This window comes from Varroa jacobsoni, unplaced genomic scaffold (assembly GCF_002532875.2).
Source record: "Varroa jacobsoni isolate VJ856 unplaced genomic scaffold, vjacob_1.0 scaffold_590, whole genome shotgun sequence".
In the NCBI taxonomy this organism is placed as follows: Eukaryota; Metazoa; Arthropoda; class Arachnida; order Mesostigmata; family Varroidae; genus Varroa; species Varroa jacobsoni.
In genome coordinates this window covers 101,056-126,159 of record NW_019213492.1, presented here as the reverse complement: position 1 = coordinate 126,159, position 25,104 = coordinate 101,056, and the positions used below count along the sequence as shown (strand labels likewise).

Here is a 25,104-nt window from a genome sequence, read left to right as displayed (position 1 = left end):
TTTAACAACCTGAAACATTTCTCAGATTCACTGTTTATCAGTTTACACGCTTGTATAATTAAAATATTCTCAACTTTCTTGAGGAAACAGGTGAACTCAAACAGGTCGATGTCGCTTCTTTCGCCTCTGGCGAAACTCGTTACTGCTGAGGGATAAAAAATTAAGGGCCGATAACCCTCATGAGTAACTGTCGCTCTCGATTTGGATTCTTGAAGGTAACGTTAATCTGGCAAAATGATTTATGTTCCATTTCCGTTATTGGACATTTTAACGCATTTATCACTACAGGAAGTGTGTCCACCAGAGCTATTATTTGGATATATTATGTGTCCTTCGTACAAGGTATATAAATTCTTCGGCATAATAAAAAATGTATAGTTATCAAGTGAAAAATCTATATTTCAGCCCTCATATGTATGCCATGCTACAGTAGGTATACACATAATAAAAACAGTTATGACAATAGTTAAATTTTCCGTCCTATTCAACAAAGAGTATGATTGCAGCGGTTATGTGTTTGTTTTAGATGATATCATTAGACCGGACTGCCAAACTGCCGTTTACGAGAAATACAGCGTTACCGATCCAGCCACACGATAGGAATTCTAAAAAGCCCCTTTTTTTACTACCTACGGAGCACTTCGATACAGCCACTCGAGCAGAAAGTTTTTTCTATCTGTGCGCTAAGAACTGCGAACACATACGTAGACCGACCTCTGCATTTATTACTATGCGGAACATTATAATATTATTATTATGAAATTATGCGGAATTCTTATTATTCCTACCGTCTGAGCTAAAGCCGTAATGACATGTATTATTAACGCGCTTGCTCAGCAGCATTAAGCGCATAGAGATGTCCTTTTGTTATTGACAGCGATAAAATATGGTTGGTAGCTGCGCTCGCAGAAATCAATTCATAAGTCGAAGTATATAGAGGAAGCTTCTTGAATGAAAAGTGGGCCTGAAGAACTGACAACTTACTGTGAACATTACAACTGGAGATGCGATTGTTATACATTCTCTCCGCTTGTCTAGTTAGTTATTTGTGTTTGTTATTGTTGTGTCGTCCTTTTGGAATAACTTCGAAAATACACAAACACACACAGAGTCTTAAAGATGTAGTAGTATTGAAGTATTTTGCTAAGTCTGTCTATCAAACCATGTAGCCTTCAACTTTATGTATATGTAATGTTACTCATGACGTCTTCGGACATTGTAAATATTAAATGACTGAATAAATGAATATTTCTCCAAACATACACATGTGTAGTAAATATTGCGTGATTTCTTCATTCGTAGATTAATTTAATCCGACTACTGCGCTCTGACTAGTTTAAGCAATGATAATTCAGCGTAACTATTTTCATCCCTTAACATGACTCGTACCGCACTGTTGTTAATGTATATTCACGGTTTTAATTAACAAGCTTTACATTGTAGTTCATCACGAAAATAAAGACAGAAAACGCTTTCTTCACATACGGGTGAATCTGGGCTCGGAACTCGCAGAAAGCCACGCTCCCATTTTATGCCGGATAATACAGTTTCAAATTTGTTTAAAACATTTAGCTCGCACGTATTTATAAAAGTTGATTTTAAGGGATAAGTTGCCCATCAATTGGTTTATTGACGTTCTTTGAAATTCCAAGCCATTTTCCCCGTCTATCGCGCGTTCTTATTGCGGAAAGAAACTTTATCAGAATAATGGATGCAGACCGAACGAACAATATATACTTGTTTATAGTACAAAGCTTAGTTTATTATAAGTTGATGTAGCTTCACATTTTTCACAATTCTTAGATTAACGCTACGCAGCCTTTTTCCAAAACAATTTAGCTGCATCTATCTTGATGCGTGAGATCTTAGTAATCATTAACACGCAAAACATTTCTCCCTCATGTTTGGAAGCTTTAAAAACACATCCCTGTAGAATAAACCACATGAATAAGATGTCGGGTTATTATTCGAAACTGCGAGAAAGCTAGGAAAAAAATGCAAAGTCAAAACTAGCCGAAAAATTTACACAATAAATGATGTAATAAATATTCCTATTGCAGGTTAAAAAAGGTAACCCTGTCTGTTGTTTTCATTGTTATTGTTGCCAGTCGCCGTTTTTCTATATTACTTATTATACACATCTTACATGCTCAAGATATCGTATAGAACACACTCAGCTATTAAATACGACTCAAACATAACGTAGATTAACATAAGCACGTCGCGATCTACAAAAAACAGGTCTTAAAACGCGCAATGGGTCTCCCACTTCTCTCTTAAAGCTATTCTTCGATGAAATAGAGTCAAAACATTTTGCAAGCTGTGTATTATTTTTTGTTTTGTTAAATAAACCTCTTTAAGCTTTGACGTTGCATTGGCTTAGTAAATCACTGAGTACACTCAAGTCAGGCAAACAACTGTTATAAATAGTTACTAAGGAGATTTAACAACTATAGTACGTGTCACATTGACAACAAAAATACTCGTACGCGGATATAAAAAATGAAACAGTGTTTGTATTGTGTTCTTTGTCAGTTAAGCCGTGACACTGAACCAGTATTGTTATAGTACACGGTTTGATCAAATAAAAAGCTAGGAGAGCCATAGGAGATTTTACAGACATACAGATCATACTGTTGCGCTAACTAGTTTACGTAGGCTATTTTCTATTGTAGATCTCTTAGGGCTTCTTGATAAGTATTTCCAATGCACGAGAAGCTCTCAGTATAGACTACGATCATTGCACAAGTTAAACAAGTATTTACCCCCCTGTTCATTGATCTAATTGCAAGTGCGATTGGATTCCATAGCCGTTCACAAAAGCATGGGCCTGTTTTGTTTAGCGCCAGTGGTCGTAACGGAGGAACGTTTTCAAGTAAAATATCTCTCAGCAACACATCATATGCTGCTATATAGTTTATATTGCAATACTTCTCAACTGTTATCATTGGATTGTATGGCACTCTTATTGCTTTACCGTTATACCCTCTCTAAGTCAGTTGCCTGACGCAAAAATGAATGAACGCCTTTGTTACAAACTAAACTGTATCTAAACTCTGTCGCCGTCAGCCGTATCTAAATCATCTCTCCATGTTTTGAGTTCTACGTCCCGTATTGCTATTAAACATTCTATCAGACGGCTGGTTCCCAGCCCGCAACGAACGTCGAACATAGACAACGTGTCCCAAGATTACCAGGCCAATACGTTACTCACCACAGTATCACGACGACTGCCGACATAGGTTACTCGTATTTAAACAAAGCAGTAATCAGAAGCACCGACAGCTCAACGATTTAACGCATTTTAATCGAATTAGCGCAGAGTGATCCACCTTTAGAAACAATTTTCTCCACTCCAATAAGCATCCACGACATTGTAAGCTTTGGATGAGTCTTTGCGCCTCTTTTGTAACTATAATAATTAAGTAATTCGTAAGAGAATAGGTGGATTGTAGCAGAATGAACGGTGTTTGTCAAATAATGCTAAACAATCAGAAATATGATGTCCAAAGACATTTTCGCGCGTACCTTTGTTTCTGTTTGCTCCTACTGTTTTAGAGTCGAATGACTTTTTGGCCGACTGTCCCTGAAGTTAGACAATGGTGGACTTAGGTTTAAACAAAATAAAGACTTTTCCTTTGAAGCATAGCAAAACTCCAAGCGATACCCCTCCGATCCTCTACAAAATAAACTTACTTTATCTTTAGTTAAACCTCTCCGCTTTGGTAGACACAAGGATATTATTTCACAACGTTTTCTTTGGTCAATTGTAACCTATACATAATGAGGATTTCAAATCTGACGTATGTAGGTAAGGAACTGTGATCATTCTTTGCTGGGTTTAGCGCCTTTGAAATCATGTTTTGAAGAGCCGTTGTTTCGCTTTCTCTGTTTTTTCCTATCATTTGTGCTCGTAGCAGTTCAGAGGGCATCGGAGTTCGTCGTTTGCTCTTTGCGGTGTGCTCAGCGGACGGCTCATTGGCGCCTGCACGAGGCAGTGAAACAGGAAAAGGAATCTTCGTGCGTCTGCAGAATTATCTTATAATCTTTTCAGTGTACTTAGAGAAGTGTACGAATTTCGCAGGATGGCCTGCCCCGTCACAATGATTGCAGAAAGGCCGTTCCTCCTTGTAACCCTTGAGAACGTGCAGTTGTGGGCAACAGGGACCAGCGGCCAGTAACGTTCCGCCCAGGTCCTTTAACTACAAAGCTGTCCCAGACAACCCTTGTTTCCTCAATAGTTGTAGAATCCGTGTCCATAGGAATGCCCTTCATTAGATTTAGTCAGCAGGCGCTCATGGCAAGCCGCATCGACAGAGGCAGTCACTTGTCCCTAAATCTTTTGTATAAAAGCTTGGGAAGTCCTTACGCAAGACCCTTTCACGTGGATTCAAACGTTGCCGTTGTCCCTGTCACTGTAATACGTCTTGTGCCACTAGTTGAGAACCGTTGCAAAAGGTGTCGTTTTGTCAGCACTTTAATGTATCATAAAACTTGATAACTTATTCGAAAACTCGCCATTTCTTTTGCTAATCGTGATCGCTATATGCTGTAATTTATGATGAGCTACGCGGTCCATGATCTTCCGGACGAGACTATAATTTCCTATGCTCGTTAGAAAGCATACAATCTGGTTATAAAGTGCCCACTCAGGAAAAAGTTTACAGAGCGGACGCTTTTGTTAAAAAGGTTCCCACTTTCACCCTGGGAGACCCAGATTTTCTCGTTCTTTTGTCATCACCGAACGTCGCAATGGGTGGGATATTCCATATGTCAAGGTCAGGCAGTCTCCTAGCCCGGTATGCTGCTTCAAACGAATGGTAGACCAAAAGCCGTCTGAGCGTTTCCACCGAGTTACACGCTAACTTCTCCGTCGAACTACGCTCCGCGCGTGAGGGGCCTACGATAATGTCAGGTGTCTTTTGCGCAGTGAAGTGGCCCTAGCTCTTTGCAGTCGCAAACGCTCTTTTGTATAATTGGTTGCAATCCTTATCTTTTCCATCGAAATAATGCTTTGACTTAGCTGGAACTTTGGCGCTCCTATCCCAAGAAGCAGTGGGCAGTATGGATACGACTTAGCAGAGACTTGTGTAACTAGCTATTTTGCCTTGTAGCGTTTCTATTCTATGCACAGGCCCTGCAATAAAGAGTACCGGACCAGGCCGCCCTACCGAAGACATCTCCCTTTGCTACAACCATAAGGTGGGCGACTTCACGCCAGGGCAAATAAATAATAACGTCACCATACGTAACTGGAATCTAAGTTTCGCAGCAACCTCTGTCTGGCCAGCTGTTTCGAAATCACGTACTAATAGAGATACTCGTCAGTTGCCTAAAAGCGCTGTCTTCTCATTCTGCTGCTTCTGATCATTGCACTTCAGCGTCGGCTTCTAGCAGCCAACATCGAGCCGCACTACGGTTCTTTTAGAGAACCTCTCTTAGAGAGAAGACTAATTGGTGGGCTCAATCTTAGCTCGACTTCGATTTTTCTAAGACATGCAGAAAGTTTGTCTATCGATATATTTGCAATGAACGTAACCAGGGCTAAAATAAAGTTTCATAATAAAAATTGTATTTTGTCAAGGGGCGCAGGCATTTAGGCTTACATAACAATGACGACAGACCTCGCTATCTAAGTTCTGTCAAACGCCAAATTGCGTTGCGACGCCTAGAGATAGACAAGCTTCTAGAACACGCCCAGAAAATGCTCCCTGCACCTGACCTAGTGAATGCCGAAAGTTATACACAGCATTTGCTTGAAATTCTTCAGTTTACAGTACAGCCTCTTTGCTCCCCTGAAAACGCAGGCCATGCTTTGTCTGGGAAGTCCAGATGGTCCTCAGGCTTATGGCTGAAGCGCAGCCCGAGTTCTACTTTTAGCCTCCTCTTTTAAGATGATCTGTTACAAAAACGTATACACCACAAAGGTTAAAATACACTGAATGGCTGGAAACCTGTTCAGTAGCCAATTCCGAATGCCAACTATATAAATAACTAGCGTACCACAGTAACTTGCCCAATTAGCTTCTTGACCTTCATAAATAATTTCTTGGAGACGCTTCCGTCAAAGAATACGATACTACGCCCGGTGTCCTTTTCGCCGCAGGGTGCAAAGAGAGACATTTTTCAACAAGACTTCACAATGGGGGAACTAGTGCAAGGTTTTGGCAGTCCACGCAAAAAGATAGCCCCCGGTTCAGATAGGGTCTGTAATAGGTATCTTAAATGCACCATTGTTGTGACACCATGTGGGACGGCGCCATTGAATAAATGTTTATATCCTGGTACACTCCCAACTCAGTGGAGAGGTGGGACTTTTTTAGGGATTACCATACATAAAGGAAAGGGCGGCTCGACCATCAATGCAAGGAATAGCAAAGAAATTCATTATAAGCTGCTGTCCGGCTTGCTGATCAATAAATTGAGAAATTGTTCAAACTAACGGGGCAATATGGATCTCGGAGACTCCCTTCGCAGAAACGGCGTGTAGAATCCTGATGGCGATGTCAAGGGAGAATCGGCATGCCGCGCTTCGGCTTCAAAGCAGCGTCGACTCGATGACAGAAAGAAAACTAAGCCCACACTGGTCAAGGTGGGTGTCCCTATGAATGCGTTCAACTTCCTCGCTGCGATTCTCCAGAAGAACAGCACAACCATCGACGACGACGACGACGGGGGGGGGGGGGGGACTCCCGCTTTTTACACAGACAACTGCCTGGGAATAGAAGAACAACCTCAATTCACTCTTGCTGCAGAGCTGCCTTGATCAAATAAGAGGCCCAAGAAAATTAGTCAAGGTCATCTTGTGCACAAATGGCTAAGTTATATACGGGTCAAACAAATTCTAAGCACAGTAGGCCGGTTCCATATGACAATCGCAGATTTGGGACTAACCGTAAACCCTATTTAGACGAAAATTAGAAGGAGAGGCAAAACAGCGGCCAATGACACTTGTACTTCGCCAGGCCGCCTCTTGCCTACGTAAACCTTGTTATGTACTTAGGGTTGCTTTTTTTCGCAAATGGAAAAAAATTCACTGAGGACGTCATTGAAGAACGTGGAAGGGCAGTGGGCGATCAAACAGCATCATCGCTTGTCACATGCAGCCGCCTACAGCTTGCCGGTCTTCAAATTAGCTCCGATTGCATTATATAAAACATGCGGAATTTAGGAACATTTTACCGTGGAGAACAATGAAATCCCGTCAAAGCCTCCGTCCTCAAAAAGGACTGAGATTATACGCAGTGACTCGAAATTACCATTCATGTCGATTCGCCGTTGCTGTTAAAGGAATTATGTCGTCACTTCGAGTTCTTAATAAGGAAAGCCTTCAAGACAAATTTTAGACACTGGAAGCAGTGATTCACGAAAACTGAGAAGGAAGGAGAATTTCTGCTTCGGATACGATGAAAAACCACGCAGGAAATAAAACCGGTTAAACAGGCACGTTGCTAGCCCGCTTTACCGTGCACGAGTTTTACCGAAGACTTTGCAGGAAATCAGAGTTTCACGAGCCTAATGATCCCCGTAGGCCGTCCAAATGCGGGAGAAATTAAGGTGCTAATAATCATGCGGCTTATTCCCCTCTGGTACCATCTTTAGGACATCTAACAAATTTCTTAAACTAATTTGGTAAACTCAATAAGGCTCGTATAACTCGTCTTACACAAAGCATTTTAAGTAGTTCCATATACTCTATTTGGCACTGAGATATTGTGTTGTTGACCTATTTACGAAGAGCAAATGTGAGCAAATAAAATTTGATTATATTGATCTAATAGCTTGAAGGAAATTTGAAGAAAAGCGCCGAGAAGTAAATGACACGGGACAAGAACAAAAAGAAGGAAGCAACTCTACCACCTTCTTCCCTTCGAAAGAGGAGAGCGAAAATAATGTTTCAAAACGATTCCTGGCCTCTGTAAAGGTAATAAACAGGATAATAATTTAGTGCAAGTATTATCGTATTTTACACTAAGTATAGTTCTACTCGTTTTCGAAAAAGTGAGTAAGTCTCACACTAGGGCCCGAACAAATAGGTTATTAAGAGGAAACAACTCCCAATTGCAAATAAATGCATCGCAATGCTCGGCCAAGCAAAGTCAACGTCAAACTTGCAGTTGCGTCCGGAGGCCAGAATACCCACGCAAGCCTGGTGCCCAACCACCAGCCGAGGTTTCACTGTCGACGCAATACACAGAATCTGAGATCCGAGGCGCGTCAAGTAGGAAGTTGAGCTTCCTGCGTGGCTGCCCAAGCATGACACGTCCCAACTGTGGAGGAAGTAAATATATAAAAATATTTCAAAATGTATTGTGTTAGTTCGAGCGGTCAGAACCTTACTACATGTCTCCAAAAGAAGCAGGTCAATACACAAAACCAGCCAATAGAAGTTTCGATCGAATAAACCAAAGTAATCTACTTTGCATTTTGTTGGGACTGTAATCCTCGAAGGTAATACTGCGGCACCTGCTCGCCTTAATGCAAAGCTCACGGTGTCAATCATGGCGCATCAACTACTTAGTTGCTGGTGATAAGCACGTTGCAGCAAGGAAGGCAGTCAATATGTTCGATTTCAAGAAATATGCACTACGGCTACAATATGTTAAACTAATCCGAATGGGTCACAATTAGTACTGCTACAATTAGTCCAAGTCTTGGTATACTCACCTACACCGGATCCACCCGGCTTCAGCTCAAATTTGCCCATAGATCATGGTACTGGTCTTGTTTTGGAGGCAAAGGAATCTGGGTGGACCCGTATAAGGCAGCCCCAATGGTGTCCAGTGTCTGAAATCGTACCATTTGCTAATTAGCCCCTGAATTAATGGAATTATTCCTGGAATACTTCATGAAAGGCAAGCTCGGCGACGTACAGCCAGAAGTTGTGTTTGTATGGTGCTTGACGCATGAGAAGTTCCAATAATTGCCATGTATAATAAGCTTTAAAACAAATTTGATGTTTGATGTGAGAGAATTATTAATAAAATGCATTATCGCACGAAAGAGAAAGCGAACCAAAGCTATTGTCTAATGCCAATAGCTACGATGCTTTTCAAGTAAGATCCTTTTAGGGTCTCTATGATTCAAATATAAGCAGAACCATTACGTAGTAGGGTTCAGTACGCAGTAAAACAAATCCGAGGACGACGGAATCCTTAAGACGACGGAGATAATTAGCGAACGCGTATCCTTTCTGCTGTGTGGAAACGAAACGTAGCGAACGTTTACCTTCGGGCTTTTTTTCATGGAAAAGAATTGCGAAAAAAGCTGTCTATATAGATTTTTCTTACAGCTTCTAATATGTCGAATTTATGTTACTTGAACAGCCCTTGACTGCAAGCTAGGGCTTTCGTATAAATTTTTTTAGTCAACTTATAATTCAAAAACCTTTCAGTTCGACGAAAAAAAAAAAAGCAACTAAATATGCTGCGCACTTAATTTAGAATTACCCCACGCTTGACAGTTTGAATGAGTTTAGCCGGTTTATGATTTTTCACTTGATGAGTCACAATAGACTTTACTGTGACCCGCCAATGCCAACAATGCTTGAACAAAAGACTTGATACTAGCTTGAAGCGGTTAGATATTATCATGTCCACGCTTGGCTCTAGTAATAAATATGTATGAGTGACAAAACAAGGAAAAATGGAAAAGCTATACAATCGAAGCGTCTGTCCCATTTACTAAACCCTCTTCAAGCAATTTGGTTCTCGAAATTGTGACCTGCTCTGAGCGTAAGTTGTCACTTTTTTTTTTTTTTACAGACACAACTTTGTTATCGAAGGAAACTTCGCTCTGCATTGGTCGCCATATTGACACTGGAGTTGATAACAACGTAAGCCGCAACACTGCTACAATAGATTTTTTGTTTAAAAAAGTTAACTTGATCAAAAGTTTCCTTTGATAAATTTCGAGGATCACGGCTTTCGTGCGGGTAGTTAGAACATCGATGGTACTCAGTTGCGGTATCCGTCGAATCTAGAAAACACTCCAGGACCAGAGGTTTTGAAAATTGTAATGCATCGGTTCTATGTCTTTGGCATTTCATGTGCCCTTAGCAAATATGGGTTTAGCCTTCCCTAGTAATGACGTGGCCGGTTTCTCAACTATACAACTTTTACTTTATTAATAATATCACCTAATTTTATACATGTAATATACAGATATTTTTTGAAAAGAAAAATGAGTAATTTTTCTCTTTTATTTGCTTCGGGTAGATACGAACGATGGATTTGCACAGATCGTCGACCTTAAAGGACCGATTTAGACGTTCAGTCCAATATAAAACCACTTCAAAAAATATGAAACCTATTTTTTACTAACTGATCGTAAATACTGGAATAACCAATTTAAAGCTCGACGCAGACATCGATCTCTTTAATGGTATTTAAATAGACTGATTCGTAACTACGATGATATGATACTATATCGTCGAAACCAGACTAGCCTGCCATACAATCCATAGCCGATATTGACTCGCTTATAGTCTTAATTTAGGCTTTTTTTTAAAGCCACGAACAGTCATAGACTGTCACAAATTCAAATGCCGCAGAACCTGAACTTAGAACATTTGATATTCTAAGTGTCAGAAAATGTGTGCACAAATTTATGTATCTATATATATTACTTGCTATGCATAGACAATTAATTTTTTAAAAATGTCAGTATTTAAAGAAACATAGATCTTCATACATGTCCCACTGTTTCGACGTCTAGATCTTTAAAGCGCTGTCACGTAGACTAACTCAGGTTACATGAAAGTCGACTGATTATGCCAACAACTTATGAATTTTACTGTCACTCCGATAGAAAAATCCGTCAGATGTTACGATAGAAATAGAAATATTGCCTGACAATATATTCGGATACACCCAGAAATAGTCGCGTTGACGTTTTCTGACGGCTCCAAAGGGTACTTAGTAGAATATATCACAGTGACAGTTGCCCATGGATGTGTCAAAGAAGGTTATTGCGTATTGAAATGTCTGTAGCAAGCAGCTTTGTTCAAACGTCATAGAATGCTATCGTAACAAAAGTTCTTGCTGACCTTGATTCGCGCAAGACAATTTCACGTGCCTTTCCGGCCCAAAAAATATGCGATAGGACTATCATCGTGACAAGATATGAAGAACTAAATTGTAGACGAAAAGCAATTACGTGAACTTGAAGACAGGCAATCCGGCGATCCATTTTGTTCTTCTTTAGAGTAGACAGGTAATCTTCTCGACGATAATGCTTTGCATGTGAAACTGTTTCAAATTGAGTTTGCTATACTTTAGTAACCATATAAATTCTGAGAACAAAGGCAAACCCTTTGCATTTGTACGCATACGCATGTGTAAGAAGAATTAATTGTTGCTATCTCAGGAAAAACTGATCGGTTTTCTAGATACAAGCATGTAAGATGGCTATTACTAGTACTCATGCTACTATCACACATAAATAAAGTTTTGCATATTTGAAAAGGACCACATTGGGAGATGAATGTTTATAGGTTACCTTATTGAGGCACTTCCTCAAACAGTCACACCATGCTTGAGTTTATTTCAGATAACTTTTGAACAGCTGCTTTTGTGAAAAAATTGTCGAAAATTAAACATGGCGACTTGGGAAAAATTGAATGAATACTAAAGATTTAACGTTACGACATGCATTGGACTGAGTCCTTTAGCAGGTAAATGCTTGCGTGATATACCGTAACGCATAATTCCGTACTTTAGTATGTACATTCATAAAAACTCAGTAAGGAAAAGTGCTTAAAGAATTAACAATACAGCATTTGTCGTAAATTGGAATCGGTCTTCACACAGATGGTTCCGTTTAAGTTTTACGTAATTTAAGGAATAACGCAAAAAAGTTATTTTAACGCTATTATCTATGTTTATAGGTCAGGTCATGTTATTTGTCTAACTCGCCTCTAGATCATACCATAAAGCTCTGTTCTTCGAAAAACGTAATAGCACAACTACGTGGCATTCTACGAGTCTATGCGTATCTACTTAACCTAGTTATTAATAAGATAAGTCATTTATTCATTATTCAGTGTGTACAGGTTGTCACAGGTCAACTAAAAGTAATCAGAGCACAGTAATGAAAAATAGATAAGGCACAATTCTTTGCGCCATACTCCCTATCAATCATAACGTTATCAAATGCACCTTCAATTTAATTAAGCGAGCGTGCATCCCGCCATCTTAACCCCTACGCATATCAATTCATCTGATAGCATCATTCTTTTTTTCTTCATAACTATAACGACCACTGAAGATGTGTGTGTTTCCTTAAAACGAATAAATTACGATACTGACAGCCACCGATACTTCAATTGTAAAGCTGACACAGGATCGCAGTTTAAGGGAGTTTACATCACCATTACTCTCCGTTCAATGGTCATAGTAGCGAGTAGTGACATCGTTTTGCAACTCGTCTAAACGATGAAGATAGATAATACACATATAATGGAAAGATACTGCCGTCCTCGTTTTTGTTCAGTATCTTTCTCCTGTCGAAATTGAAATGTCAACTCGCACTGGCATGTACTGCTTTCTTCGTCTTTTCGTCATGTAAACTCCTCTCCAATCTGACGGGTACAAATAACCAATGTGCTATAATTATGACCGCGACGAAAATCGTATTCGCCATTAGCAGCCGCCGCACCAATGTGATGACACCGTGCAGCAGGCGGGGAGGGGGCACCTGAACACTTCGCTCAATCACCACCGTTATGCCCCATTCAATAGTAACAAAATATAATCACAATTTTACCATCGTGAACAACAGCGACATCTGCTGGCTGAGGTAAAGTTATAATCACAATAGTCGCTTCGTAGCGCAGGGGACGAGAACGGACGAACAGGCCTATCCGGAGAAAGGGGGTTGGTTGAAAAAGACCATTCGCGCACAAAAGTTAATTTTACGGGGTAGAAGCTACGACAGAACCGGCTGAAACGGAGGTAAGTCAACATAGACCAGAAAAGGTCGTGGCAAGGTACCGCTCCGCTGTGGTCAGCAACTGTCCTATGGTATTTTCTTATCACCCGCCGTATGGTGAAAGCCATACGAATGATAACATGACGCGCAAAAAAGGCTACTGTTATTCTAGCAGTATTTATAGTAGTCAATGTACTGATTACCTGAATAGTATACGAGCACTTGTTAGAGGCGAGACGAACGTGGAAACGGCTCAGCTAAAGACTCAGAAGATTTTGTGCAAAGCTGTTTATGAAGAACAGATGTTATATCCCTAAACCACATATTTATCCTGTATCTGACTGACATTTTCTGGTTTTACAGTAAAGCAGTAACTTCGCACAACTGTCACAGTCGGTTCGGCGTTGGTTCAACGTCATTAATGAGCTTCATTATTAGTAGATATTAATGGCCTCGTTAGTAGTTGTAGTAGTTATTTGCGGTGAAGTCCCACGCAGGACTTCTTTGAACATTTTCAAATTTACCCGTCGCAGGAAACAACAGGCGCGGAGAGTAGACGTGCCAGTCGCTTATTGATCTATATTACCGCAATTGAACGGCCGCAAGCCTTTACTGCGTCGATTCAAAACCCTGTTAGTTTGCTAGAGACGCATAGTAATTAGACGATGTGTTCGGCAACGCTACTTATGGCTGAATGACTATCGAGACTTTTCTGACTATGTTTATCTTGTTCTGTTGGCAACTTTGTTTACAAAATGAATGCACCTAGCATTTAGGCATGCGATTTGAATATACATTTCGAATTTATTTTGACCTGAATATATCTGAGTCGGTGTTTGATCCAAGTTACCAGCCCAAAACTAAGCGTATCGAACTATGATGAGAATTCATTAAACATTTATATTATGATCTGGCATTGTTGTGTTTGCTGTTTTATATATGATTATAGGATCCAAGCACAGATGTTACGCAATATATAGCAATGACAAATCAAGCTTAGTTAGTTTTTGCTACAAACGGAGCTAGCTTTTTACGAGTCCTGTACTTGTAAAAGAAAATAGGACACGACAAGAAGATTTTTCACAAGATCTCCTGCTTACTCCGCTAATAAACTACTAATGTAACATAGTATGTGGTTAGCTCTAGGGAACAACGCCTCGTTTATTATATTTTCCAGAGGGCTTATTCATTATGTTTTAGCCATTCACGCTAGTGTGGTCTGCCGCAACAAAAAGTACGCACCGACCAGCTTGTCATATGTCCTAACAATGGATCGGTGATTAGATGTTTACTAGTTAAACGTTACGGTAGATAGTACTAAGGAAAATAGACGAATGTTCGATGTTATTCTATAGACCGTTGTTTACGGTCCGGGTCAATATTTGTATTATATATGGATGGCCTTCTTTAAGCTACTCGATTCATTAGATGAAGAGAGCGACGGAGCAATTTGATTTGTGGTACAAATTTTTCTCCGGATTTCGGCTTACGGACCATAATATATTCGTCCAGAGAAGGTCTGGATAAGGGAGCGTTTTGAGTAACCGTGTGGCGCATATAACCGTGGGCGTGTGGATATCAGATCTCCTCCCAATTTGCTCCAGATGATGGATAAATCAAGAATCGAAAACCAACTGTATGATCGTCTGCTGCCAACACGTTCCAGCGCAATGTAGCTACGGAACAGTTGTGGTGTCACGCACACCTTTCTTTCTTCTATTTTCTTGCGCAGTTGAAATGTAGCTTACATTGGCTATGGTTTGCTCTGTTCCCTTCTACCGTCTCTAGCAATGATGCTAATTTGAACGCCTTTATGCTACCTAAAATAGCGGTAAGGAGTTCGTATTGTAGCAGAAGAAGCAAAGCAATAATTTGCTTATGGCACAGTTACAGGTGGACGATTGTGGCCGTGTTATTTTTGTTTTTGCCGTTGCTGCAGTTGACTACCGCCATCTAGTACTGTGTGCGCATCTATACGGATCATGTTGTTGCTGGACCGTAATAGCAGTCTTAGTGCGGCCGCTGAAGAGAAAAGCAGAAATCTGACTAGTGAACTAGTGTCGTTGGAACGGTGGCAGGGAACACTATACGTAAAGTGGCTATTAATCAATCGGTCACTGGAAAGCGCTGGGCGCAGTCTGGTGGCACCAGCAGTACGGCTGTTGGTCCTACGGCAGCGGCTTCTTATACACCATGAGAACAGCGCCATCGCTGGTTGGCGGCAACGGTGACCAGCCGGCAAGAGCCATAAGTGAGTCAGTCCTTTCCCAGTTCGTCCACCTGTTTACTATATTTATTCACTAGGGATCGCCAAGCGGCCAGGCAAATGAGTGAATGAAAAAGCGCGTCAGTCGTTACCTGTACGCCGACCAGCGCGGAGCTCCTGTTCGACCGGCTGCTACACGCTGGTTAACTGTAACGTAGATATCAGTTGGTGGTCACGGTATGGGCCAGCCGTAACAAGTAACTGTAACGTCCAGTGTAAAGGAGGACAGCAATTGCCGCGCCTTAGAAGGTTACCACTATGATAGAGTAGCTTATCAGGCTGCCTGCCTGCCTACCTGTATTCTCACTCGAATAATGATTATGTATGCTATGATCTAGTGGCCCGTGGATAGTCGTGCACAAGGTCCAGCTTTGTTTTGATGTTCCGATATCAATTATTGCTTATCTGCTACGTTATATTTTCCCCCTGAGCAGAGGTGTCGTTGGGCTATAAGAAGACAACGGTGGCGCCACATAGCGGATTCCAGTGACCATAGTCACCTATTCCATTAACGGCAACATCAGCAGCGGCATCAATAGGCCGGTCGATCGGAGATGATTCGACTGCGACGATTTATTTGTTGTCGGACGGGTGGCCGCTTCTCCTAGCAGCGTAATCATCATCTTTGCCATCATCGGTCGCTGTGAGCATCGATCTGATCTTTCCGTGTCGGTACTCCTCACTTAATTTTTTCTAAACTAGCCTCGATCTGCTTGCTATGATACTCTATTGTTAGCTACTAGCTGCTGCCCTGCTAAAATGAAATACATCTTTTAAGAGTTAGAGCAACGGTGACGTGCCACCCACGACAGACAGACGACCGATCGTGTTGGTATCAGGTGCTACCCTCGTGGACTCTATTGAAAATAACCCCCGATATCACAATGATTGATTTAGCATGCTAGTGTTCATGTGAATGCTGCATGCCATATTTGTGCCCGTACTATTCAGCGTGAGTAGCTGAAGGACAACAGCTTTAGTTGCTACGTTTGGTGTGGTGTTATTAACTGTACCTATGCGTTCTGGCTGTTGATGCCTATTCGATCCTGAATACTGAAAGAATAATAGCTTTGTATGCCCACATACACTATAGAAGTTTGAGTCTAGGCGTGCAATACTCGTCTGTGGAAAATTATGCTAATTCTGTGCATATATATATATATAGTGAATCATATTAAGTTGCCGTGATAATCCACTGGCATACGTAGTATTTGCCTGCTAGTCTGAGAAGCACACAGCGGTCTAGGTTCGAATCCGCGTATATACCCATTTAATTTCGAGCTACAAATCAACCACCTGAAGAATTGTCTAACGGCTCAAGTAATACGAAAAACGTATTATACTAAGTATCCATACAACCTGTAGCGGAGCGCGGCGATTGCCTTACATACAGAGCGGTTAAACTGCTTCAAAAATTCTGTTTGAACCCCTGTTAGTCACTACATACTGGTACGGATCGTCAGTAGCAGAGGTGTTTTTATTCAAGTGTGCCGATAGTTACTCCACTATCTAATACGTACACTATAATGCACCCATCATGTGAATGCATGTCGCCGACTGCAAAACGTTTAATGCTGACGAGCGACAAAGCGCAGGGCAAACTCCCGCTACCCAGCTTGTTTGCCTGCCTATTTTCCGCTTTGTTGGTTTGTTTGTGTCGCGGATGCGATGTCACGATCCACCGCCAAAACCGCGCGGCGTCCGCGCGACCACGGCATCGATACCAATATCTACCAGCACAGTAGTTATTATTACTATTCTTAGATCAATAAGCAGCCGAGCGGAAATAAAAAGCACCTACGCGAGCCTCAGAACCAACGTCAACATCTACGATGACAGTCGTTGATTAACGACTGTAGCGCTGGTGTTCGCGCACCAAAGCATCCCAACCCGTTCCACCGTCTTAATGCGCTGGTTCAATGAAATAGTAGCAGCATTCGTTGCCACCCTAGGAACCCCCAACAGCCGCTGGAAGAGCGGCAGTCGATCAGTAATTCATCCGTTTTACAAAGTCGCAGATGATGGTTGCTATTATTACTGTTGACAGGTTACAGCTTATCCAGCAGCCTACCTCCACCGCGACGCACTCATCTGCTTTTGTGAGCTTGGTAAGACGCCATGTCGTTATATCATCGTCACTCTTATGGTCGTAACGCGTTTGTAAAGCACAAGAATGTGGATTCAAGCTTAGCCCAGGCTGCGTCGAATGCGGACTTCAATCGTATTCCGAACCGTTTTTTTGCATTTTTTTTATTTTTTTCATTGTTATCAGAGTTTCTATGATTATACCGATTTTTTTATCTTCCTTTTCTGTGTCATCTAAATTACAATACGAGACTTCAATAATGCCGGATGCGATGGGGTAAATAAAAAGGAAGGAAGGAAAGACAGCCAAAAATAAAGCAGTAGTCCATTCACAAATCCTTCAAGTGTCAACGAAACGGCGGCGTAAGGAATCAGCCGTGGAACGGCCGGATCAAGGGGCAGTTGAAAACAAACGAGAGATTTCATCGTAGAGTTTTAGGTTGTGTGTTACTACTTCGTTTCGACGTTATATTCGAAATTGTTCAACATTTGTCGATGGCAGCGCTGAGACACGGTGCTGAGAGCGCAGACGGTAGTGCTCGCGCACCTAGTAAAAGTCTTGTTTTGCGAAAGTGAGCGCATCATGATCCAAGAATCGCATCGATTCGTTTATTCATTTATCCATAGAACTATCTACAGGTCTGACTATTGTTTAGTGTATGGTGCAGCGGCGACAGCAATGCCAGTATGTGCGTTTGGTGGACGTGCGTCACCGTCGCTGTCTTCGGACACCACCGATATAACACTTTAGAGAAGCCGTGAAGTTTTTCAGATCTGTTTCACCCATCGTTTGTGTGGGAAGCTTATTGTGTCTGTCGGCCTATCTATCAGTCGATATTGTCGTTTAATCCGGTAGCTGTAGTATCATAAAGAAGTCCATTCGACGGCGGAAGTTGCAGTGGTCGCACAAGGCATATTAATAACTAGCTCAGATGCTACGTCATAAACCGTGTTCCCGACGGCAATTTCACAGTGAGATCTTTTAGTGGGCGAAATCTGTTGGCCCCATCGCTATCAACCGACCCAAAAAAATATTTGCCGACAACGTGTTTTTAGCTCTCGAAAGTGGAACTGAGTGTAGCTATTATGTGTCGTTGTGCTTCTCTTTGGATACAGTGAATGATATCATACTATGACCTTACTGAGTCATGGTATGACTTGAGAATAAGTTCCCTGTGCAAAAAGGCAGCGTAGGTCAACGATTGTCGGCGCCACGAACGAGGTATCAGGATTCACATAAGTAGTCATCTTTTTCTATATTGTTGTTGCTTGATAGATACCTGTTCTAACCCGAGCTCGGTTCACAAACTTAGTTAATTAAGCGCTTTCCTACTGCATGTGCGCGAAAACGGGTGCTGTTTCGTTTCATTGTTTCGATAACGGGTGACGACGTACTGTAATTCATTAAACACAGATCTATTCAAGCTGTGGATCTTAATGCAGCTACGTTTCTGCTATACGAAGCGGTTCACACACACAGAACAAAATCTTTTTATAAAGTTTTTATAGGCCATTTTTTGCGTACAAGGCAAATAATGGACAAATAGACGACCAACGAATACATTTTTCTCACGTTTCTTCTTATTTTGGACGAACGATTTCGAGTTACGACCCAGAGGTAAGCATTAATCTGTTCTTGTGAATTAAAAAGTCCACCTTATTACTTATAATGGTTTCCCAATTATAATTTTACGCGAAATTGTCTAAAATACTACAGTACTAAGTGCAGTAATTTGAAGGCAATACCTCATGTTGAAAAACGTTAATAGGCATCAGCTGATTGGCTTGCGCAGTTGGAAGCTAAGGTAATATCACATTTCAGAAAACCTCATGCTTTTTTGAATAGCTGAATGTTACCTAGGCTGGACTTCCGTTGCCTTTTGATACTAGATTCTTAAAGGTTCACCACATTTAAGAAAGGATTCTGTAATTCCAGAAGCATCATCTTCCGCTCTTTTCAAATCAGGGATAGTAAAGCCTTTAAAAAATAGAAAATTGACGTGCCATAATGTTGAACTAATGGATCATTAACACTAACACGATTCCATTTGATATCTGACGAATATGTACTTATGATGGGGCATGATGATGCCCCAACTAAAGCTCTTTGTGATAATCATACTTCTTCTAGCTTGGTTTTGCTCACGGCGGTCCTTTCATGATTCAGCGATTTCTAGAATCACTCTGAGGCTAACAGTACCGATAACATTATTAGTAATGGTTTACAAATCAGTACTTCGTTTAACTCTACTTGTAAACACCAGTTGTATCTGCCGTCTCAGAGGTCATTCGTCTCCTCTGAAGATCACGGTTTATTTATACTTGCATGCCCTTGTCTCAGATTATAAGGAGGACACATAACATGAAGGCTGTGATCTGAAATATAAACACCACCATTAATGGTCCTGGCCTTTTGCTCTCAGAAATTTGCATGACTACCGATTGTGGACTGATTGGAACTTTTCAATATGTTTCGAAAGTAGTCATACTCTAACCAAATTAAATAACGTTCAACATAACTGTAATCGTTTAGCTTAAGCTCACTGTGTGAGTATTCGGCTAAATAAATAAAAGGAGCAGAGCCGCAAAGGTTTATACTGGAATAGGTACAAACTTACTTCATTTGATTAAGCAGCTCACTTAACACCGCACATTGCTGCTTGACATTTCTTAAGAAATCTGTCCAATAAAAGAGAGAACGAATGCTCTGATCTCTGAAGCAGAGGTCATTTCCGTAAACATCTGATCATCGTATTTAGTTTCAAAACTATTTTGCGCCAAACACTGAATCTATGAAGTTAGATTCCATATTGGTTGAAGTCAAAGTCGTTTCTCATTTCCGCCCATCAACCTGGGTTAAAAAATGTGTTTATTTTTACGGCGTAAACGTCCTCTATAACGCAGGACTCCAATTGGCTTCTAGTTTTTATTGGAAAGGAGATGGGACGTAATTTAATTTTGGTGGTTAGTAACTTTTAAGTCTAGTAGTATAGACTTCTGCAGAGGACAAGGCCGTATATGTTTCACTTTAGTACATGACAATTCTCCGCATCGGTACATGTAAAGGCCTAAACATGAGATAGCAATAGTTTTCGCTATCATATTGAACAGTTTTTATTGTAATTTCTTTCCGACCGACCACACCTTCTTCAAGTAGCGTTACAAATCTGTTTTGCTGAATTACTATTGAAGACCGCTAAAGGGAGATCACAGAAAATTTCGAAATTCGGCCTCGTCGTCGGTAATCAGTTAACGGAAAAAGGCGACTAAGCGATATCATCCCGTTTAATTAGTCTTGTTATATGTTAGAAAACCGCTATTAGGAGAGCGGCTGAGAGGAAGAGCAGTGTTGAGAATCGAATATTTCTGTACCATCAACTACTGTTTAGAGCAGTTTTAGTTGGACGATCTTTCTTGTATTTTTATGTTGCGATTGTCGTCAATTCTACTGATCTATGATAGTGGTAGTTATGGCATGTGATATATGAGCATCGATTAGGTTACATTGTTAATGCTGCGACGAAAAAGGACGAAGTGTAAATTTTTGTCAAATGCATATATTGCAGACATTTAATAGATCTATTCATTGGTAGCTGCTGTTGGCTGTAATGCTCCTACGGGCCTTGATGGCCTCCGATCGATCATCTTAAGGCAGTAATAATAGTATTAATGGACAAGAGAATGTTAGTTGACAATAGGACTATAGTTTGTTCTGGATACATCAGGTGTCGAATTATCTTACGGCATACAGCCACGAAAGAATCTTTAGAAGTCTCACATTACATTAACACCTATACGATGATCTGTATTCAGTTTTTAGGAAAGCACATACCATCCTTCCTTCTTCCCTACGCGGACGTGTTCAATAAGATACCCGCTTTTCTTGAAATACCACTTTAGAAAGTGTCTACGCAAAAGTGTCGACAATGGATACGTTTATAATAACAAAAAAAATGAGCAGCCGTTTCTCCCGTTCAAAAAACAAGTGGTCTGGCTAAAGCGCAATTTTGTTCAAAATTTTACTAGTAGACCTTCATCAAAAGCGTTAAGACTACCGAAAAAAGGCACATGTGAATACAAATTTCAGTTATTATTTATAAAAAAAATCTTTCCCCAAGATGTGCGGGTCTGAGAACTTCTTTTTGGTTGAGTTGGTCGAGAGAAAGTTGGCCTTTCCTAGTGAAAATCATTTATCGGAAAAGTTGCCAAAAGCTTCTGGCTCTATGCGCGTCTTTGGTAACATAACCAGAAGCCTTAATAATCAAAAGTTATTCATGTTTACTTTGGAATGGATCCAGCCTTTCTCGCTGTTGATGTCTAGCGATCGCTAACAAGAAGACACATTCCGACCAGCTGAATTCTCTTGAAAATAAAGTTCGTGTTGCAGATAGCTCACATTTACCTGATGATATTGCGTTTCATCGGATAGCAAAATGGTGATTTATCTGCAGGCGGACCATAGGGACACGTAACGGGCTAGGTTTGAATCCAGATATAGACATGCATTATTTTGTGCTAGGACTCGGCCGCCTATCTGATGGAATGTCTAACAGTTGCTGGGACATTTAGAGCTTTTATTTTGAAGAAAAAAAATGCAGTTTGGATGTATCCTATATTTGGCAGATGTTGGTTTACTTCATAATTTTTAATTTTATACCTTTAGAAAAAGCCTAGCTTTGAAAAGTGAGACTTTTTAAAAACAAATTTGTATTGGTGGAGACATATTGGCCAAGCCGCAGCGGCTAACTGGTCGCTTCGTCTCGTAAGCAGAACTGTAAAAGTACCAATGACATCATTCTAATGCAAAGATATGAAATATCAGTGTAGGTAAATTCTTTTACTTCTTTTTTAGATGAATAGCTTCTAGAAAGAAACAAACAAAGCCATAGTAGCAGTTGTTCACTCTCGCATGCAATTACAAAAAACTCGCTTATCATATTGCGCGAACGGCCAGCAGCGTCTGTCTGGTGCTTTGAACACAAATCATTCTATTTCCTATTAAATGCTTGTATTTCAAATATACCTACAGTTAAGTCAAAGTGAACATTTAATCTGCTGCACAAGTATGTGATACGGACTGAGCGCATGCGTCAACATAGGTTTGAGTGGACAGAGATACAGAAAAGGGTCACTTTGCATATTTAAAGGCGATATGCTTATTTCAACATGATCTAATTTGCCACGTTCATTAAACCGACTTATACAAGCGCCCGAATGCTTCACGAATTAGACTAATTGAAGAACGTTTAAATACACATATAATTAGCTATTTTGTCATATAGGAAAAACGGAATCTGTTTCTGGCCATCCTACTTTGACGTCTAGTCAAAACGTAATAAAAGGCCTTTTTTGCAAGCTAATGAAGCATTTAATGCTGACATTATAACGATTGTCTCTTCGCTTTTGAGCGAGGGTTAAGGTTTGTGCACTAGTAGCTTGGACCGTACTCGGAAATGTATGGCCTAAAGTACGTTTATTTCGATGACACCTAGAAAATGTCAAACATTTATATGCCTTTTTAGACGCAAATGTACAACTCAATCGCCCGTAAGTGCTATAAAACAGACGCTCAACCCAACTGGGTCCAAAACTTGAATCACATGTGTATTTATATATAATCCAATATACGCGTTGACGGAACATCCCCTTTCAAAGCATAAATCAATAATTTCTTAGTACTCTGATTGCACTCATTTTAGCTGTACAGCCAGTGAATTTAATGTTCAAGTCAAAAGAGTCATTAGCTGGGATACGGGTTTCGCGATTTAAGCGAATATTTGCGCTTGTTGCGGGTCGGAAGTGCTTTATAGCATATATAAGGTTGTATATTGTGCATCGAAAAACAAAAAAGGGTGTAAGTTAATTATTTTCAAAACAGCTAAACGTTGTACGGATAGCTGGTAAGATCGATGGTAGTTTTTATAAATGGGTTTTTCGTTCAACTCTGATATGCTCAAGTATCGACCACTGCCATCTGTACGGAAACCGCGAAAATAATACTATAACATTATACAATAATGCCATTGATTTGTGTATTCATTCACATTTGGGCAAGCGCTGTATATGTAAGATTTGTCAACCAATTTCTGCGATCAATTTCTACTTTAATGATACAGGTCAGATCCACCCATACACTGATGTATCTAATATTTCTTCATTTTTCGTTTTACAACACGCGTTCCGTATACGAAATATTATGAGCAATGATTAAGCATATCAATACCGCGTTTATGTGAGGTCCTATTGAAATTATAATTACACTAAACGTATATGGATGCAGCAAAAAACAGACTTGTGTGTGCTCATTATTATCAACCTTCGCAAAGAACTACATTTTGGTATACGCCTACCTACGTAAACGTTACATCAATATAAAGGGCTTTAGTCAATGCGGAAGATTTTTTTTCGTCTACATATTTATATCGTTTTGCCCGCCAGACCAATAACTGGCGCTCATTTTAAAAGCGGTCACGAATTTCCCAGCAAATGTTCCCTTTCACAGAATGAGGTTACAAACCTAATAATTCGGTGCCGGCTAGATCTAGCTGAACTTGAGCAATACGTCTGCGTGCTAGTCATTATATTTGATAGTGACTGGTGCAAATCGTATTGCTTGCTGGTGCAAGTGGCGTAATTGGCGAAACGACAATGCTTATGTACGTAAAATACTGGTTTTATTAGCTCATAATGCAACGCATCTGCGTAGCAGAGCCTGAAAGGTAGATCTACGAAAAACAAATACGTTCATCAAAATACATTTGTCTTTCCGTCGGTCTAAGCCAAACACTTCAAGGAATATTATTTTTCTTTTAGTTAGTAGACACGTGTCTTTACACCATATGAGCTTATTTCTTTTGCTTAAGATCAAGTGCTTAAAATACTCGATTTTTCTTAACATCAACAAGGCCGCTTACATGACTAAGATCTTAAAACTTTATCACAACATATATAATGCTGTTTTATTGGTATTTAATGGCGTGTGAGATCATCGTTGGTTCTTAAAAATAAATGGCAAGTTCATGTTTCACCAAAGAAGTGCGACTTTTTTGAGAATCATTAAAATGGCAAATTTTAAATCGGCGTTGTTATCGCTAAATATATATTTCATCCCGATCAGCTATGTATGACAATGATTTTGTCGCTTTCCTAGATAAATTACAAGAATTAGGAGTGCCATATACAATATATTTTTGAAGCTCTCGTAAGAAATGGAACACCGATATAGCTCCTGATGGTTACAGAGTTGATTAATAGAATCTACCTAATAGATATAAAACGAAAACAAGTAAAACACTTACGATTGTTTTTTTTTTGTTGTAAGTCAGTTATTCGTAGACTCAATAATATTAAATGATGTCACTGAGGCTTTGAGGCATTGAGCAAAGTGAAAAAAGGACCTAAAAGGCACGAAAAGTATGGATGTATAGGGACGAAACGTACAGCAGAGTATTATAAACTGGAAAGCCGTCATAGAGAGTGATAATAGCTTAATCACGCCTTTATAATAGAATTAGAAAGAAGCAGAAATTTGTCTGCATAAATAACTAGTTTATTTATCGCCATAACCACTAAAAGAGTCAGAACTATTCTAGATAGCAGATATGTAGCAAAACATATGAAAGGAAAAATATTCCGGTAGAAAATGTCCGAATGTAAATTTTAAGAGAGACCTGTAACAAATTCCAGTTTGTTATTCAGTGTCTAGTTTGTATTGATGGCTATGACTCCCGTGTTTTGAGAAGCTTTTAGAGATAGTTATAAAAGTTTGTAGGCGCCAATCGGAACGCATATGTCGCGCTATCTGAGACGAAACCTGCTTTGCC

The 25,104-nt window shown here is 40.2% G+C and overlaps 2 protein-coding genes and 1 long non-coding RNA gene across 4 annotated transcripts in view; 2 read left to right on the top strand and 1 right to left on the bottom strand.

Annotated features, from left to right (window-relative positions):
• LOC111261733 (uncharacterized) overlaps positions 1-1,262 on the top strand; it is a 38,943-nt gene extending 37,681 nt beyond the window's left edge. The window contains exons 7-8 of one of the 2 annotated variants that reach the window (XM_022835448.2): positions 91-215; positions 494-1,262. In XM_022835448.2, coding sequence (XP_022691183.1) covers positions 91-156 — 66 coding nt within the window. In that variant the 3' untranslated portion in view covers positions 157-215; positions 494-1,262. The remainder of the gene's footprint in view (positions 1-90; positions 216-493) is intronic. The other variant, XM_022835447.2, reaches the window with a different exon arrangement.
• A 6,776-nt stretch (positions 1,263-8,038) lies between these two features.
• Positions 8,039-13,704, bottom strand: LOC111261735 (uncharacterized). Its single transcript, XR_002681176.2, has 3 exons — positions 13,134-13,704; positions 8,668-8,787; positions 8,039-8,270 (listed from the first exon to the last, which is right to left on the bottom strand). It is a non-coding gene; the product is annotated as an uncharacterized LOC111261735 (long non-coding RNA).
• A 1,554-nt stretch (positions 13,705-15,258) lies between these two features.
• Positions 15,259-25,104, top strand: part of Dab (DAB adaptor protein) — a 45,208-nt gene continuing 35,362 nt past the window's right edge. Inside the window, exon 1 of the transcript XR_002681172.2 lies at positions 15,259-15,445. The gene's annotated coding sequence lies outside the window, so the exon portion shown is untranslated. The remainder of the gene's footprint in view (positions 15,446-25,104) is intronic.